This window comes from Populus trichocarpa, chromosome 10, assembly GCF_000002775.5.
Source record: "Populus trichocarpa isolate Nisqually-1 chromosome 10, P.trichocarpa_v4.1, whole genome shotgun sequence".
In the NCBI taxonomy this organism is placed as follows: Eukaryota; Viridiplantae; Streptophyta; class Magnoliopsida; order Malpighiales; family Salicaceae; genus Populus; species Populus trichocarpa.
In genome coordinates this window covers 447,590-468,180 of record NC_037294.2, presented here as the reverse complement: position 1 = coordinate 468,180, position 20,591 = coordinate 447,590, and the positions used below count along the sequence as shown (strand labels likewise).

Sequence of the window (20,591 nt, the reverse complement as noted above, 5' to 3'; positions counted from 1 at the left end):
AGGATAATAAAAACCATGCAAACCTGATATAAAGCTCCTAAACCTGGTCTAATATCTAAAGCTCATCCTGTGAAATTCTGGATTCGGGTTCAATTAAGAAGTTCAATTATCAACAAATTTAAAGTTGAACAATAAAGTCATGAAAAAAATATATCTAGATACAATCCAAGTAAGGTCAGATTCAGATTTTGGCGTAAAATTTTCTATTATCCAGTTTTACGTTATTGAGCATAACTTCAAAGCCAATCGTTGGACCGATCTGAAATTTGACATGAAGATTTCGGAGATATTGGTCTATGTTGGGGTAAAGTTTTAGATGAATCGGAGTTCGGGAAGAATATGTGACATAGGTTAGAACATGTTGTACGAATTTTGTTATTTACTTCCTTTTGACTTATGGACTTTGTATTTGACTAGGATTCTTTTCCTACAAGAATATGTCAGCTTGTTTTGGAAATCTTCTAGTTCTACAAGGATCTTTAATGGGCTACAATATAGTTTTCAAGTGTGGCAAGGATTTATAAATGTTTCAGAATCCTTTTTTTTTTAATAAGAATTCCTTATTCATCCTAGTTACAACAAGGAAAGAAGAATTCAGAATTAATTCTACCATCAGATCAGATTTTCTAGTCTATTTGAAACTTATTAAGGGTGACAAGTCTAATTCAAACATATTTAGGATAGTAATTTTCATATTTTTGTTATTTTCTTCTTAGTCTTTGGGTTATTATTACTTATTTGGATTAATTATAAGTGGGTCTCATTTAAGTCCGCCTAAGGGGGCTCCTTTAGGGTTTATTTAAGTCTAGAGTTAGTATAAAAAAAGGCATAACCAGACATGCAAGTTAGACAATTCAGATTAATAAAACTTTATGTTTGCCGCACTTTGTGTGTGTGTGTGTTGGTGAGATATTCTCCCTTCCTTGGTTCTATAAAGAACTGAAAAATGACTTATCGAAGAACAAGTGACTTCATGACATCATCCTTATACTTCTCATTCGCGAATCAATATTCGTTGGGTGGGGTTTCCGTTTTCAATAGCGTTGATGCCTAGGTACAAGTTATCTTTGTGTCACACTCTTATCAAACTTGATTTACTTGGCATTCTGGAAATTGATGTCTTTGCATGTGGGTTATGTGACCACGTGATCACGAGGTTTGCATCATTTGGTATTAGAGCTTGGCTCCATTAATCAGGTTATATCTTTCTGAAATTTTCGTTTCTTGTTGTTTCCGCAAAAACTCCTTAGTGTCCAATTTCTTCTTCTCCTTGAATTTGCGGCATACAAAAAAAAATTGTTATTTCATTGTTACTATCCAAAATATATCAGTAGCATTAAAAAAAAAAAAAAAGAGAAGAGGAAAGAAAAAAAACAAATTGTTCAAAAAGATGTTTATTTGTTTCTTCTGTAGAAAACTAAACAAGGGAAAATTGGATCAAATCAATTCAGAATTAGCTCAAAATTGATACTCTAATTACCGGGGTCCTAATCACACCACATATTAATTTTGGGGTCAATTTAATATCGTTTGCTTTGGTTTTCAATTTCAGGTCTAATCAAGTCTGATTCATAATGTTTTTGCGTCAGTATATCAAACCTTATCATAAATTTCTCAAACTTTATATTCTGTCTTTTTGGGTTGAAATCACACTATATCTGAAAATTTAGCTCAATTAGACATCATTTACTTTAGGTTACAGATTCAGACTTAACTCGTCGTAAACGAGTCTGTTTTGTGTCAACTTTTAAAATTCACTTTCTTTCTGTTGTTTTCATTTCTTGCAATATATTTTCAACATATCTACCGTATTTGGGTGTTGTTTCATCATTTTTCATATTTCATTTCTGTTTTTATTCGAGTCTTCAGTTTCGTTCATATTTCAGATAGATTCGCTTGCTACTCATGAGACTATCATCGCAGTTTTGTTTTGCTTGTTTTCTGGTTTTGATTGCTTCTTGAGTCAAATATACATATTTGGATTGCACTGCTAAGTTGGTTCTATTTGGTGTTGGTTTCAGTTCCGCAAGAACCGCAAGAAGGTGAGACGAGAGGTGTGAGCGTGTGATGATATTAAGAGTGTTTGAGCGAAACACGAGCGATGTGAGGATATTTTTTTACCACTAACCAATTTTTACAGGTACTATCATGTCAGATCAAAACAACACACCACCCCCTCCCGAGGGAGATCTTAAGTTCCAAATGCAAGCCATGATGCAGATGATGGAAAGGATGAATTTTGTGATGGGGAACATGTGTGACAAACTTGATAGGGTGGAGAGACGTGGTAACGAGGCTAGTACAAGCACCCAAGGCGTGAGGAAGGTTGGGCTGAACCGAAAGCAAATAGTAGCAGTAGGGTCGAAAGGCCAAGGTGGGCTGATCGAAGGAGATTTAATATGAGTAAGGAAGAGAAACAGAGGTTACGAGTTTAAAATATTTATGCTCATAATGCTTTTATGATGTTAGATAAAGAGCGTGAGGCTGAACGACTTGCAAAGGTTTATAAAGAAACAAATAAAGAATGTGAAGAATGGAGAACTTCAATTCAGCGCCAAAGGGATAACAAACGAAAGAGGATAGCAATGGTTATCATTTAAAAATATACACGTAAGTGGATGGGAAGACATGCTTATTTGAAATTATTATTGGCAACTACATTCATACAATGTTGTTACAGGCAGTTACGTGCAAGAAAAGAACTCCAATGGCTGAAACAAGAGGCTAAGGAATTGTCCATCGAACCTGTTGGTGATTCAAGGACAAATCATATTGACGAGAGAGGGAATGATACGATCCAAGTAAGGTCAGATTCAGATTTTGGCGTGAAATTTTCTATTGTCCTGTTTTAGGCTATTGAGCATAACTCCAAAGCCAACCGTTGGATCGAGCTGAAATTTAACATGAAGATTCTGAAGGTATTGGTCTATGTTGGGGTAATGTTTCAGATGAATCAGAGTTTGGGAAGAACATGCGATATAGGTCAAAATAGACTGTACGAATTTTGTTATTTACTTTCTTATGACTTATAGACTTCCTATTTGGCTAGGATTCTTTTCCTACAAGGATGTGACAGCTTATTTTGAGAATCTCCTAGTTCTACAATGATCTTTAAGGGGTTGCAATATAGTTTCCAAGTGTGGCAAAGATTAATAAATGTTTCAGAATCCTTTTCTTACAAGGATTCCTTATTCATCCTAGTTACAACAAGGAAAGAAGATTTCAAAATTAATTCTACCTTCAGATCAGATTTCCTTGTCTATTTGGAACTTTTTAAGAGTGACAAATCTGATTCTAGCATATTTAGGATAATAATTTTTGGATATTTATTATTTTCAGTCTTTGGGTTATTATTACTTATTTGGGTTAATTGTAAGTGAACCTCATATAAGTCCACCTAAGGGGGGTCTTTTAGGGTTTTTCTTTAAGTCTAGAGTTAGTATAAATAAAGGCATAACCAAACATGTAAGTTAGACAATTCAGATTAATTGTGTGTGTTGGTGAGATACTATTTCTTCCTTGATTCTATAAAGAACTGAAAAACGACTTATCGAAGAACAACTAACTTATACTTCTCGTTCACAAACCAATATTCGTTGAGTGGGAGTCTCCGTTTCCAATAGTGATGGTGCCTAGGTACAGGTTAGCTTTGTATCATACTCCTATCAAACCTGATTTATTTGGCTTTTCGGGAATTTGTGTCTTTGCCTGTGGGATGTGTGATCACGTGATCACGAGGTTCGCATCATATCTAAAAAACTTGAAAATGTAAAAAAAAAGAGATGAAATTAAAAAATTAAATTTTATATGAAAAAAAAATAAGGATGAAATTGCAAACAAAAAATAATTTAAAAATGTGTCCTAATAAAACAAACGCAATCGAAAGAATAAAAACTAAATTTGAAAAATTAAAAGGGTTGAAATTGATTTTTTTTTAATTTTATATATTATTCAAAATAATTAAAAAAAACCGAGAAGTGAAAATAAAATAAAATAAAATTTGAAGAGGTTGTTCTGAACGGATATCCGTAGGCTGATGCCTTATAGCAATATACTAGATTTATTGCTCGCGCTTCGCTGCGGGCGGGGCAGGTTTTGCAGCGGATTGAGACATTAGTTCTATGTTTATATAAACACAATAAAAGCAGCATGCATTATTTTTTTTAACATGTGCAAGGCTGTAATGCAAAACAACAAAGCAGTTGTATGAATTGTTACAAACCCTTCAAAGCAATTACATATTTGAATTGTCTTGTTCAATTAAGCACGTTAGTCTAGCATGGTATGGAGTTTCATGTTTCTTAATGAATATACATAGCAGCCGTGAAAAAGTTGATGAAGGCCACAACTGCATCAACAAAAAAAATTCTGGAGCAGTGGTGCAACCTCTCTAGAGCTTCAGTTTTCCTGTAAAAAGGAGGTGATGTTATTCATGGACATTAATGAGATGAGCAAAAATAAATGGAGTGAAGGATAAGGCTAATCCAATATCAATAGTAATAAAACATGAAGAGAATGAAAGAAATCTTTAAATTAAAAAGGGCAAACCAAAAATAAACCACCTAGCTTGTTATCTATTTTCAAGCAATACAGCCCACAATGGTAAATATACATTCTTATGAATGTTTAGGATCTTCATTGAAATTCTAATCCAAAAAGCTCAATGGTTGTTATGTGTTAGAAATCACAACCTAATAGGAGCATTCATACATGTTACCTACATGTCCTTTTTAAATTTCTGGACCAAAAAGTTCAATGGTTGTGCTGTGTTAGAAATTGCAGGTTTATGGGAGCATGCAGACTTGTTTCCTACTAGCTTCAACATACAGGACCATTGTAACATACTGGAAGTCCACTGTCAATGATAGTGATAGTGTTGATTATAGGAAGACCTCTATCAGACACTATCAAGATTGACACTCCATGCAACCGTACAATCTCACTAATAAACAATTCTGTCAATTTTGCATATCCATAAGTAATCTTGACTGGCAGAAAATGGGCTGATTTTGTCAATCTGTCAACAATCACCCATATTGAATCATAACCCTCATGACTCCTAGGCAATCCTGTCATAAAGTCCATTGTGATCCTTTCCCACTTCCATTCTGGAATCAACAATGGTTGCAACAATCCAGGAGGTTTCTGGTGTTCACCCTTTACCCTCTGACAGGTCAAACACCTAGAAACAAAATCTGTTACATCAGCCTTCATCCTATTCCACCAATAACACACCTTAAGGTCTTTATACATCTTGGTGGAACCTGGATGCATTGTGTAAACTGTCTAATGTGCCTCTACCATCAATTCTCTCCTCAGATCATTTACATCAGGTACACAAAGTCTATCCCTATATCTCAGCACATCATCATCACCTATCACAAAACCTGTAGCCTTACCCTGCTCAACCTCATTTCTGATCCTGAGTAGTGAATCATATTTCTTCTGAGCTGTTTTTATCTTATCAAACAAATCTGACTTAACTTGAAAATGAGCAATCATTGCTCCAGCTTCACTAAGGTCAAATCTGACTCCTTCATCCACTAATTCATGCAGCTCCTTAATCAGAGGTGTTCGTACCTCCTGAATATGAGCTAAGCTCCCTGATGATTTTCTACTCAAAGCATCGGCAACTACATTTGTTTGACCCGGGTGGTACTGTATGGTACAATCATAATCCTTCAGCAGTTCCATCCATCTCCTCTGCCTCATGTTTAGATCCCTCTGCTGAAAGATATATTTTAAACTCTTGTGATCTGTGAAGATCTCACAAGTTTCACCATACAAGTAGTGCCTCCAAATCTTCAAGGCAAAAATTACAGCCGCCATCTCTAAATCATGTGTAGGATAGTTCTGTTCATGCTTCTTCAGCTGCCGTGAAGCATAGGCAATAACCTTGCCATGCTGCATTAGAACACATCCTAACCCCACTCTCGAAGCATCACAATACACTGTGTAACCACCAGAACCTGATGTTACTGCTAGAATAGGCGTTGTAGTCAATCTCTCTTTCAACTCTAAGAAACTTTTCTCACAAGCTTCAGACCACTGAAACTTAACATTTTTCTGCGTTAACTTAGTCAATGGTGTAAAAATCCGAGAAAAGTTCTCCACAAACCTCCGATAGTAGCCGGCCAAACCTAAGAAACTTCTAATCTCTGTCGCCAAAGTAGGCCTAAGCCACTGCTTAACTGCTTCAATCTTTTGAGGATCAACCTCAATCCCATTCCTTGACACTACATGCCCAAGAAATGCTACACTCTCCAACCAAAACTCACTCTTTGAGAACTTGCCATACAACTGATGATCTCGCAGAGTTTGAAGCACCATTCTCAAGTGTTGCTCATGCTCTTCTCTAGACCTCGAATACACCAAAATATCATCAATAAAAACTATTACAAATCGATTAATAAACTGGCCAAACACTCTATTCATCAAATCCATAAAAGTTGCTGGTGCATTCGTCAACCCAAAAAACATCACTAAGAACTCATAATGACCATACCGAGTTCTAAAAGCTGTTTTCAAAATGTCCTCCTCTCTTATCCTCAACTGATGATACCCAGATCGAAGATCGATCTTAGAAAAGAATTGAGCTCCCTGTAATTGGTCAAACAAATCATCTATGTGAGGGAGTGGGTATCTATTTCGAACTGTCACCCGATTCAGTTGCCTATAATCTATACACAACCTCAATGACCCATCTTTCTTCTTCACAAACAACACTGGGGCTCCCCAAGGGGACACACTCGGTCGAATGAACTTTTTATCTAACAAATCCTGCAGTTGCTCCTTTAGCTCCCTCAATTCTGCTGGCGCCATTCTATATGGTGCCATTGATATTGGTTCGGTACCCGCAACCAAATCAATACAAAACTCAATCTCCCTATACGGAGGCAATCCAGGTAAGTCATCGGGAAAGACATCGATAAACTCCCTAACTATAGGGACTTGGTCTAATTGAGGAACTTCTTTCTCTACATCCACTATATATGCTAGGTAGCACTGTATCCTTTTTCGGGCCATTTTCCTCGAGATAGCTGACAACAGAATTGATGGAGACCCAATCTTATCTCCTTGAAATACCAGCCTAACTTCTTCATCTAAATCAAATATTATTTTCTTACCCCAACAATTTACCGAAGCCCTATGCTTTGCCAACCAATCCATTCCCAAAATCACATCAAAATCAACCATATCTAAGACATTTAAGTCTCCCATAAAGATCTTATCTCCAATCTTTATTTCACAATCCAGATACACATACTTCACTAATATTAATTCATCTAAGGGAGTGCAGACTAAAATGGGGGATTTTAACAAGGTTGGTTGTTTATCTAACCTCATGGCAAAATATGGAGACACAAATGAATGGGTTGCACTCGTATCAAACAAAACTTTTGCTTCAAAAGAGCAAACAGGAAGAATACCTGAAACAACTGTGTTGGATACCTGATCATCCTGCTGAGTCAAGGCAAAAACTCTAGCATGCCCTTGACCCTGCTGTATCTGACCTCTATCACCTGCACCCCGGCCTCTTTGACCACGACCACCAAAACCTCTACCCTCATGAGCCACAGGCTGGCTCGTCGATGGTGCCTGAATAGGATGCTGGACTGAAGCAGATAACCCCAAAGTTGACAACTGTCTCCTCGGGCACTCTCTGATCTTATGACCTATCTGGCCACAACTAAAACAAGCCCCAGTCCTTCTGTAGCACTCTGCACTAGTATGACCTCCTCCACAGTGCTGACATGAAGTACTATCACCAGGTGAAATAAATGAACTACGAGGTGCAGTCTGAACTAAACTCTAAGTACCACTACTGCCACTCTGACCGCCTGAGCCACTAACTGACGGTCTCTGTCTAAACCTCCTCGAACCCATGAGCCCTGACGGCCACTTCGTCCCCTAGACGAACCTGCACTTAATCCCTGTTGCCTAAAAGACTAACCCTCTTCACTAGGCCTCTTAGGCTGGCCTGCAGTTATGTCCTCTAATTCTCGCGCCTCTATCAACCTGGCGCTATCAACAGCTAAGGAGCAGGATGGAAACACTTGTGACACCATCACCTTATACATAGAGGATTTGAGTCCTCTAATGAATCTCTTCACCCTCCACTCCTCAGTGGGTAGAAGATGTTCTACATACCTAGACAGCTGAGTGAACTTCATATCATACTTATCCACTGTCATGCTCCCCTGAGATAGCCTCTCAAACTCATAAAGTCGAGCATCCCTGATGCTCTGAGGGAGAAACCTGTCTAAAAACATGGAGCTAAACTTCTTCCATGTCCACTGAGCCTCTACTGGCCTTGCTCTTTTTCTAGACTCAAACCAAGAGATTGCTACATCTCCTTCCAACCTGAACGATGCCAAACTCACAGCTCGGTGGTCTGTACATCCCAAAGCTTCACACCATCGCCAAATATCATCTAGGAACCTCTGAGGAACCTCTGAGGATCCTCTGAACAATCCATCCCAGTAAAAATAGGAGGTGTCAACTTCATGAAGTCATTCAACAGCACATTAACTCCCCGAACAATGTGGGATGTCGAGGGTACATCTCTATCCCTTCTTCTATCTCTCTCCATAGAAAACTCTATCCAGGTTTGAACAACCTAGCTAAGTTGCTGAAACTCTGTAACAGGCTCAGGGTCAGCTTCCCCCACACCTGTTTCATCAACCATATCTTCCTCTTCTATCTCCTGAGGCTCTTCCTCTACTGGTGGAGGTACCTCCTCAACATGTTGAGGCACGGGTGCACTGCGCCTCCTTCTCTGCCTTGCAGTTCTTAACCGCACAATAGGGACATTATCCTGATCATCATCTACTCTAATAGTATCAGCTATTCGTCTATTCCTCGGCATTTCCTAAAGTAAAAGTGAGAGCACTCAAGTCATGTTAGAACAATAGCATGATAATTATCATAAAATTATAGGAAAGCATATCTATCACAAGGAAAAAGACATGTTTGATGAGAATTCAAAATTTCAAAAACAACAAACAAGACGATACGGATCTTAATGCTCCACTTATTATGAAATTAACTATACTATTGTTTCTTTAACCTAAAGCTCTGATACCAAGTTTGTCACAACCCGAATTCCGGATCCATTACCGGCACATAGGCAAGGTTCCCCTCCAAGGTTCCATACATATGCGAACCCAAACTTACACACAAACTTATCCTAACTCAATCAGAGTTCAACGCAGCATTAATAACAAAATCAACTTCATAATATAATTGAATTGTCTTCATACAAGAGTTTATATAAGTTTAGAGTTTTGGAGCACTAACTAAACATAAAGAAAAGGTACAAAGTACAACCAAAAAGCAGGTTCTGAAGGTCCAACAAAATGACCTGCTATCAAGCTATAAGCCTGAAAAGGATAAATAATGAGATGGTGAGTTCAACAACTCAGTGAGTAGATAACGTTCAATATACACACACGAGGTAATAAAACAATGAGAAATATATATATACAAGTATGGCTCTAGGTTCTTATAGGAAGGTTTCTCAAATAGGCCATAACAAGAATATCAGAAGGTAAAGCTCGTCAGAAAATCAAAATGCAATGAGCATGAGACTCTGTACTGTGGGATGATCAGTCCACACAGGTTAGTGACTCCCCCGACCAACTAGGGTTCAGATACGATGTGCACAAAGACTAACACTACCCTGTTAGCATGGGTATTCTGACTGGCATACCATAGGTTCATAATCATAATCAAACAGACATATTCATATCTCAAGGCTCAACTCATGACATCAATCAAATGAGGAGCTATCAATTCAGAATTCAATTCAAAATATATACTGGTTCATATCAAGAATTCAGATTCAACAATTGATCATGCATTATCAAAACAAGGATAATAATCAACATATATATTATCAAGAAGCATGATCCAATTCATATTAAAAAATCAAATATAAATAATATTTCTCATGCATATGGAAAATTATCCACTCACCTGACTCCAAAGCAAACAGAAGTCAAAAGCAGACACCGAAGAAAATCCTACTAACGTCCCGCTGGTAGAATATCAGGATTATCTGAATATAAAGGAGACATATTCAAGAATGACTCAAAAGAATATATAACCTATTTAATACACTTATCTAAGGTTGTATTCCATAACCCTATATGTTTTTGAACTAACTAGTTATTTTTCCTAAAAACCCAACATTAACGATTTTCTCGAAATCTAATCCATAATAAAACAAATAATAAAATTGGTAATAATTCACTAAATAACCCTCAATTATTCATCAAACCAATCTGCAAAAATTAATATTACATCTGGGGACTAATCTGTAATTTATCATATTTTTAAGGGTCAAATTGTAACTTTGTCAAATTGAAGGACCAAACTAAAATTGTCATAAATCCATGACTATACTGAAATTCTGACCATAATTAATCCTCATTTCTGTCCAGAATATCTCATTATACTCCAGGGACCATTCTGGAATTTTACCAAATTTTTAGGGTCAAATTGTAATTTTTGTCAAATTGAAAGACTAAATTGAAAGTGTTAAAATTTCATAACTATACAGGAATTCTGCACATAATTCATCTTTTATTCTGTTCAGAATATCGGAATAGGCTCCAGGGACCAATCTGTAAATTTTCCAAAGTTTGGGGACTAAACTGTAATTTTCCAAAATAGAGGGACCAAACCGAAATTTTTTCTTCTTCAACCTCCAACCCAGAATTTTAACAGAAAACCTACTGTCCTCTCCAAATTTCTAACACAAATTCACAATTCAAACAAAATCATAACTCAAAATCATCATCTTTCAATTCAATCTCTCAAAATCAACCAAATAATCAAATACCCACAACAATTAACCCTATAACATTCCAATTAACTCATCAATCAAACCCAAAACACAAATTTTCAAAACCCTAACGTTCATCAAAACTGAAATTAAAGCTAAAGAAAACATATTATACACATTAAAGTATAATCTTACCCTTTTACTTATTTCCTCCAACTCCTTTCTATTTCCCTTCTAATTTCCCTCTTTTCTCTTCTTCTTCTTCTTCCTCCCTTTCTCTCCTGCCGGTTTGCTCTCTCTCTCTCTCTCTCTCTCTCTCTCTCTCTCTCTCTCTCTCTCTCTCTCTCTCTCTCTCTCTCTCTCTCTCTCTCTCTCTCTCTCTCTCTCTCTCTCTCTCTCTCTCTCTCTTACTTCCTATTTATATTTATCAAGTTTGTTGAATTATTACAATACCCTTATTTATTTATACTCTCTCTTTAAGCCACCAAAGGCTTTGTAGCCTTTTCCTAACTCTTTAATTCAAAACATTACAATTGCACTTGCCAAACTCTTTTTACAACCTATTTTCCATCAATGACCACATCTACTATGTGGTCCAACGTTAATCGTTGATGGTGTTGTAAACACTCAGAGTGATTTTGTATTAGCATTGCAACCCAACCAACCACCAAGTTCTGCCAGCCCCTACCAAAGCTATAGTATATCATGTAAACTATTTGTTTAATGGTGAAAAAAAAAAAAGCAAAAGTAAGAAGCCATCAAAATCTTGAAAAGTCCAAGAATTAATTGATCACATTCTCATTTCTGAATGAAGGAAAAAATCTGATTAACCAGGTAATAAATTGCAAGTTACACAGAATGATGTACACCACTTACGAAGTTTTCTTTCTAATCAACTTGTGCAGATCCCTGCAACTATATTGTTGGTCTAAAGATCCCTGCAAGAAAAAGTTGAAAAAACCTTAGATCCTTCTCTTCTCAATCAACAAAGATCTCTCTCTCTCTCTCTCTCTCTCTCTCACGCACGCACAAAACCCTCAACAACCCATAAAAATCCAATCTTTCCCTCTCACACTCTTCTTCAGCTAACAGCCGGTGGCAGCAATAGATCCCTCAAGCGATATCAGTTATTAAATATTGCCATAACACAGGGTTCGTTCATCCGGATATAAAGCTAGAAAATAACCTCCTTGCAACCTCCGCGAGAAAGAGGTCCATCCCAATTCAAGCAGCAGTTTCCTGAAGGCAGAAGTAAAGCCAAGAAAGATATCTTGTGCATAGTTAGAAAAAAGTCATAAGTCTCTTTGACATGTATATGGATTAGCTTTGATTTGGATCACTTGAATAATCACACCTCTCAGCATAACATGCATGAAGGTCAATGCTTAGTGGTTACGCCCACAAACCTGCCATCCGAGATGATGCCCCAATAATCTACATTATAAAAAATAGTCGTCGGTATTAGAAAGAAAAACAAAATTAACAAAAGACTTCTTTGTCATTACATTTAGGCATATAACATCAAAGAAAGGCACAATTAATAGTCCAAGACAATAATTTTACTACAATGAGCTTGAACTGTAACAGATTGATAGTAATGTAATAGACCACACACGTTGTACATATAGTTCATTCTTTACTTTTGACACCAGGGTTTGAGACCACAAAATAAAGTCAATATTGTTGTCAACCGAATTCATGAAGTTATATGGACAAAATCATAAATAATTGCTGATCACGATACATACGTTTACACAACTCCATGTAATATAACTTTCCAACCACTAATTTCATTTCTTCACCCCGACCCAATAGCTATACTGCAAAAATCTTCAATTTGATTACTGAGTCTGATTGGGCAAACTGTTTTTCATAAAAACCAGGTTAGGGACTGCAGATGGAATAACCAATTTAAGCTTGGATTGTTAAATATACATGGAAATAATCAAGATCAATGGTAAGCAATATAGAGATGTCAACAAATTGTGCACTTGCTTATTCAAAGATGAAGAAAATAGCATAACCTAACTAACAAATTTGATTCATTGATTAGCAATTAATCATGTCCATCATCAAATTCAAATGAATTAGCATTCAACACGAAAAAATAAAAGATGGAATTTGAAAAGGCAGGCCTAACCTTGGCAACAAAAACGACAAATGACTTGGTCTTGCAGATACAACGAAGACAATCATCGCAGATGAAACAGAGTCGAGCCATGCATGTGGAGCAAACTTCACGATGATGGTAAACAACCCATTCTAGAACTTCTACATAATAATAAAAAAAAATATGCAAGCTTATAAGGGAATTCAATTAAAATCATGAAAAATTCTTCATGCAGGAAGGAGTTTACAATAATTGAATAGAAATAACAAAAAATAACAAAAAGATCAATTTGTTTATGTGAATGGGAGAGAGAGAGAGAGAGAAGCCTGGTGTGTGTTTTTTTTTTTTGTTTAAACACAGAGACAAAGTGAATGGATAATACTGGGGAGGAAAGAAAGAAGAATATTTTACGGCAAAGAAGCCATATGTGTGAGAACGAAAAGGAAATGAGATTGAGCAAATCAATTTTGAGAGAGAAAGAGAGAGAATCGATTTCTGTAACTTTAGCCTTCATGACTTTTTTTTGTTCTAGAGGGTATGGTGACAGAGATAGGAAAAAAAATAAAGAAGACAAAAGATAGCAAATTGATCTGACAGATTGAAACTCAACTGAAATGCAGCTTGATTTAGGCAAGCCCAGTAACCAGTAACCAGTAATCTCTAGAGCTACAATAGTACACAAATTGCTCAACAACAAAAATTAAAGTAAAATCCCCAACTAAACACAAATAAAACCACCAGCTTTTTCAGTAATACAAAACTAAATCTGATCAAGTGGGCGTTACATTCAATGCACATAATGAAAACCTATACAATCTAGAAGAAATGTCTCCCAAAATCACGCCGGATTTTCTTGGTTGGTGCCCATGTTTTTGTTCTTTTTTTAGGCAAGTTCTCGGCTGGTTCTTGATTGATTCCAGATTCATTTTGGAGAGGCTGCTTTTGGTCTTGTAAGCGTGATTCCTATGCCATTTGATTGTAGTCTCAACCCCAACATCAGTCTCATCCCCTGCAAACCTCACCTAACCATCCCAGCCCCAATAATTGTCCCATCCACCACAAACCGCACCTAACGAATCCAAGAAACCACCAACAAATAAAACATAGATGAACACAATCAAAGAAAAACTGAGTTCATTGTGCGAGTCCACAGTGCATAACTCTGAAAGAACAATTGAATCATCAAATCTTTTAGTTTTTTTTTTGTTATGATGAAGCAAAAGAAAACACACCAGCAAACAACACATAAAAATAATTGAAGAAATTGAACAAAACTTCTCGTGAAATAGAACAAACTCGCCGAGAGAAACACTATTTGAATCCACAGGGAATCCCCTCAGAATTCACAGTGTTTTCGTGATCTCTTTTAGTCTTTTTTTTTAATGTCAACTAAACCAGTGTATATGAGACATCATCCGCGACTTCGTTTTCTTCTTCCTCAACGAACGGATGAAGATTTCCATTTGGATTATAGTGTTGGATCACCAAAACGGATGCTGTATTGGAGAAGTTGGAGGATGCCAAAAAGCTTCCAACAGGACCCAGTTCTGGAGTGTCGGTTGAGATCAACAGAGGAGCTATGGGTGGCATTCTTCCTACCAAGAAGAGATTGCTCTTGCTCATTGATTTCAATGCTGCAACAACGTCTGCCTTACTCTCTACCACTCTTTCCTCATGTGTCACTGAATCTTGCAGCTTTTTGGCAGCAAGCTGGACGAATTCAGAGAAGAAGATCTCGCTATCAGCCTCGCTGTTAGAATTTTTATCATTCTCAACCCTGATCACACTGGTATCGTGGCCTTCTAATGTCAATAGCGTCTTCCCTGATGCGGGCACGAACTTAAGGACAGTAAGCATGATTCCAGGGTGCTCCGCCATTCTTATCCCGTAGGCTAGAGCTTCCATGTCGTCACTACCTCCAAAGAAAGGGACTGCAATCTTGTAGGACACATCACTGGCCGAGACTTGGGTGGTGCCTCCGAATCCACGGTCAATGAGAATACCAGCAGAACATGGAGAATGACGGAGGACGCGCTGGTTTACCTCCTGCAGCGAGTGCCCCAAAGACTCCAAGCTTCCGTCCACTCTCTGGTGCTTGTGGAATGGGAGGAGAATCATGGCAGCACGCTTTTGGTGTGCGCTGGTGCAGATGTCCTCATAGATAGTGTTGAGAGCAGAGATGGCAGTCATGGGACGGATGGTGACACTGCTGAGTTGCTGATAGGCTTCAAAAGCAATCACCATTTGATCTCTATCATCACGTTTCTTGTTCCAAAAAGGGAGTCCATTTTTTCGGGCTTTATGAACCATTGAGATTGCAGATGATCGCTCTGAAAGTTCCATGAGATGCATGGCATACACGCAGAGGCGTCCTCGCTTCCGTGTTCCTCGGGAACACTCCACAAGGTTGATCATAGTAGGAATATTGCGGCTGCTATGGAAGCAGGCCAGTAGTCGAAGCTCTGTGTCAAGATCCTTGCGTTTGACAGTACGGTTCTTGTAAGGCGCTACCCTTCTAGCAGGCTTATACACGGCCATCACGATTGGCGTAGTGATGAAGGTGGTGAACAGCGCCATTAAAACTAAAACGGAAAAAGTCTGATCATTGAGCACCTGCATAAGATAGAAGCGCTACGAATTGAGTGATGCTGCCTAGAGCTAGCTAGCTAAGCAATGAACATGAGTACTTGCCTTGCGATCCTTTCCAATATTGAGGACAATGAGCTCCACCAGGCCTTTGGTGTTCATTAGGAATCCAAGAGCCGCAGCTTCTCTAAAGGGCACCTTAAAAAACATCCTTGACACAAACATTGTCCCAATTATCTTACCGAAACAAGCCGTGGCTATTACGAGCACAAGCAAGCCCCAAGATTGTGCTCCACTTATGGTTGCAACGTTGGTCTTGAGCCCGCTGGATGCGAAATAGAGTGGCAGAAAGAGCCCCGCCACAAGATCCTCTATCTTCTCTATAAGAACCCCGGGAAAAGGACTGTCCTTGGGTACTAAAATTCCCACCACAAAAGCTCCAAAAAGCGCATGTATGCCGATGGAGTCGGTGACGAAAGAGGAAGCCAACACAAGTGACAACGTGATGCAAATGTAGATCTCTTTCACCGGCTCGCCGTCAGGGCTGCGCCGGGCCATAAGCTCCAGTAATGGTCTTATGACATAAACGGAAAACACAACAAACCCCACGCCACAAAGGAGGACCCATAAGGAGATAAGCGGAGAAGTGTTGCTGCCTGAGAGAGCTATAGCAAGTGCAAGGAGAATCCAGGCAACAACATCATTGACTGCAGCTGCAGACATTGCTATGCGGCCCACATCGGTGGTTAGAAGCTTGAGTTCCGCCAAAATACGGGCCAGGACCGGGAAAGCGGTGATGGAGAGAGAGACGCCCATGAAGACAAGGAAAGGGGCGTGAGCGCTTCCTTTGGATATGGTGGAACGAAGAACAAATGAGGTGCCGATTCCTAAAAGGAAAGGAAGGGTGATGCCAGCGCCGGCTATTGCCAAGGACTTCTTTCCAGTGCGACGAATGGATCGAATGTCAAGCTCTAAACCCACCAAAAACAAGAAGAAAAGGAGACCGATGTTGGCGACCGTGTCCAGGACAGTCATGCTCTTTGGTGGGAACACCGTGTGAAGAAATCTCTCGCTTCTTCCCAATGCAGATGGTCCAAGCAGTATTCCTCCCTGCAGAAATTTCTCGACTCCTTTTATCGAAGAACAAGGTCGTTGATATATAGACAAGATTACATGCACGATGATGATGGTATTCAAGAGCAGAAACTTACAATGATCTCAGCAATGACTCTGGGTTGCCTGAGGGGCTTGAGAAGGAATGCAAGGGTCCTTGTAAAAGCGACGACCAAACATATCTGAAGGATCAACAAAGGAAGCGCATAATCTAATGGATTCTCATGCTGAAACGCTCCATTTGACGTTGCCTTCATAGGCTTTGGCAATGCAGCTGTTACATTACTTGTGTTGGTGGCCATATTCTCACACGAACCCTGGACAAAAACCCACCAAAAATTTCCCAAGTCTAGAATGGATTCCAGAAGCATATAGAGCTCAAAATATTACGAATAGGTTGTATTGTTGTTCTTCGTATTATTATTTTCGAAATGCTGGAAAAAAATGATGTGGGGTGAGGTTAGTACTGGATAAAAGAAAAATTGATAAGAACACATCAAGAATCAAATTGTTACATGCGAACTTGCTTTGATATTGTATGGTTTGGTTACCCGTATTAAATTAAGATTTGGATCCTCTTCTAAATTAAGATTTGGCTACCCGTATTAAACATATTTTCTGATCATCCACAATATCAAAAGTGGAAGGTGATTTGGCATATTAGTTTATGGGATTAATAATTTATAAAATATTATCACTAGTTATAACTTAAAAATCATTAAAAAAAATTCATGAGATACACAATATACTAGTCAATGATCTGAATTCACATCCAAATGCAAGGAAGTTGGGAATTTAATTCAAAATCAATGGTTATTTATTAGAGTTCATCAGAATGAATGATTTTTTAAAAATTATTTATTATTTTATTTCATATATAAATATCTGAAATATTTATTTATTAGACGGTGAGAAGGTAGTATTGTCGAATTCAATCCAAAACAGATATAATGATATTATATACACATATATTATAGGTAAATTATTTATAATTTTATTGTCACAGTTTTGATGAATTCATCAATTGATTTTGAGTTAATTGTATTTTTTTAGGGTTTTTTTATTCATTATTTTTTCACAGTAATTCCTTTAATATATATCAACGGAATATTTTTATTGATATTTACTAATAGATATAACAATAGAAAAGTTTGTCGGTAAAATTCACTGCAATTTATCAACAAAAAGTACTATAATTTATAATTTTATTTCTGAGAATAAAAGTATAATATATTTTGTTGAAATAAAAACTAAATAACTTTAATTCCTAATTTTTTAAAAAATATATATTAATCTCAATATTTGATTTTTAAATAAATAAATAATTATAAAATAAATAAATAATTAACAACAACTAAAAAATTATAATTTTCCTTAAAATTCCGCCTGCATCCATTCCAATATCAACATCAAGCATTTTAAACACTCATAATAACCTTGCAATCTTCGATCTCTATAATACTATTTTTTATTTAACGATAATTAAGAAGTATATTTAGATTAGCTAGCATCTTAATTAAAATTAATTTTCTAAAATGATTTTAAAAACCTTTTTATATATTCAAACAAATTTAAACAAATGTACTCTAATTTGAAACAAATTAGAGTTTTGATCACTGGGCTTTTTCACTTGCTTTTGTCGGTATATATATATATAGAGAGAGAGAGAGCAAATCATTATCTTGTGTTATAAAACAGTAACGCAAAAGAGAATATTGTTCTTAAAGCTTCTCATTCGATTATTTTCTTAATTTGTTTTCTTCTTTGATTATTTGGAAGTATAATAAATTACTTTGATTTCTTACCAATCGTAATTAATCAATTATTTCTTACTAATATAAATGGAAGTCCAAAAATATGATATGTGTAGGGCCTTTAGATGTTTTTTTTTTTTTTTTGGTAAATTATTTTCTTTGAAAACTGAGAATATTTTTTTATGTGGCCGGTGATCTTGATTTCTTACTAATCATAATTTTATTTTTTGAAAAGTATAATAAATTATGTTTTCGTGATTTTTTTTCCTTTGATTACTTGGAAGCATAATAAATTAATTTGATTTTATACTGATCATAATAAATTATTTCTTACTAATATAGATGGAAGTTTAAGAATATGACTATATATTGGGTCTCTAGAATTTTTTTTTTTTTTGGTAAATTATTTTTTTTTGGAAACTGGAATTTTTTATGTGGGTAATCTTGATTTCATACTAATCATAATTACATTATTTGAAAAGCATAATAAATTAATTAATTTATATTCAATGCTTTTCTTTAAAAAAATATTCTCAATATCTAAAATTATTTTGATTATTTGGAAGAATAATAAATTATTTTGATTTATTACTAATATAGACTGAAGTCTAAGTCCTTTAGAATTCTGGGTTTTTTTTGGTTAATTATTTTCTTTGGAAACTGTGATGTGGCCTATTAGTTTATGGAGTCAATATATAACTTATAAAATGTCAGTAATTACAACCTGAGAACCATGAAATTTCTCAAGATATATAATTATATACCAGTCAATAATCTGAATTCACATCCAAATACAAGGAAGTTGGGAATTTAATTCAAAATCAGTGGTTATTTATTAGAGTTGATCAGAATGAATGATTTTTAAAAAAAAATATTTATTACTTTAGTTCATATATATATATAAATATCTAAAATATTTATTTATTAGAGGATGAGGAGGTATTATCGAATTCAATTCAAAATAGATATAATGATATTATATAAACACATATTATAGGTAAATTATTTATAATTTTATTGTTGAATATACATATAAAGACATAATTGAAATATGTATTAAAATCATATATATATATATATATATATATATATATATAGATGATGATGATTTGAATAACATATTAAAATCATATGTTCGATGAGTGCATCAATTGATTTTGGGTTCATGAACTTGTTATTATCAACTATAGCAATATTCTTGTCATGTAGTTTTCTATATATTAATTGTCATTTCTATCTTTGGTACAAAAAAGAGGAGAAAAATCATGTTCAAAAGTCACGAGATTGATTGCTTTTGTAGTGCAATCAAACTTTTATCTTCCTTTTTGTTGTATTATTCTTAGATTTATTCTTTAATTGTTAGGTAGAGTTTCTAATCATTGATTTATTACCCTAAAAATCTACAAAAGAGACGAAAAGACTAGAGACAATTTTTCACCCTATTTTTGTATAATTTTTAAAAAAGTTAAAACAAAAAATGTCTTTTCAATAAATTTATTTAATTTTATTTATTTTGTTATTTTCATCAATTTTATTTAAATTTTGTGTGTCAAAAAAATCATGAAAATCATAAAAAAATTCTATAAAAAAAACAATGTAGCTAGAATTGAAATTGGGCCAATATAATTTAGCAACGAAGTTCGGAAATTTTTAGACCATAACTATGGGTTTCAATTGAAGAAGTGGAGAAAAGAGCTTAATTGGTTTAATTTAGTTAAGATCAAAATAAAAGTTTAAGGATGAGTTTGAAACCAATAGCCAAGTTAGAAAATCAATTAAGGGATTAATTGAGAAAAGAAATTGAATTTGGTCATTAATTCAGCTTAAAAATAAAAAATTAAAAAATTGATGAGCAAATTGAAAGTATTAGAGAAATTAGAGAGGTTGTTCTAATTCTTTCAAGTGTAAAATTGAAAGAAATTAAAAAGAAAGAGGTAGAATTGACCTTAATTAGAAAAATCAAAAGGCCAAGGACTTAAACGCAAAAGTCACTGAAGTGAGAGGATGAATTTGAAGTTAGGTGTGGGTGCCTAATTTTAATTAAGAAACAAAAATAATAAAACAATGCGTTTTAATTAAATTAGAGAAGAATATATAAATGAAACGACACTGTTTTGTTCTTAATTTTGCAGAAATTCTGGATTTCAAAAGAACTTGTATGGGAGCGGGTCTTTTGCCTTTATTGCCACCTTAATCTCAAGTGAAACAACGTTGCTCTTTTTTTAAGCAAAATTAACCT

At 35.7% G+C, this 20,591-nt stretch overlaps 1 protein-coding gene across 1 annotated transcript; it reads right to left on the bottom strand.

Moving 5' to 3' along the window:
* Nucleotides 1-14,205: 14,205 nt before the first annotated feature.
* On the bottom strand, nucleotides 14,206-16,935 carry LOC7496496 (cation/H(+) antiporter 19). Its single transcript, XM_002314308.4, has 3 exons — nucleotides 16,697-16,935; nucleotides 15,591-16,595; nucleotides 14,206-15,512 (listed from the first exon to the last, which is right to left on the bottom strand). Exons 1-3 carry the CDS (start codon nucleotides 16,898-16,900, stop codon nucleotides 14,289-14,291), a joined length of 2,433 nt encoding a protein of 810 aa, XP_002314344.4. The 5' UTR covers nucleotides 16,901-16,935; the 3' UTR covers nucleotides 14,206-14,288.
* Between the last annotated feature and the right edge of the window lie 3,656 nt (nucleotides 16,936-20,591).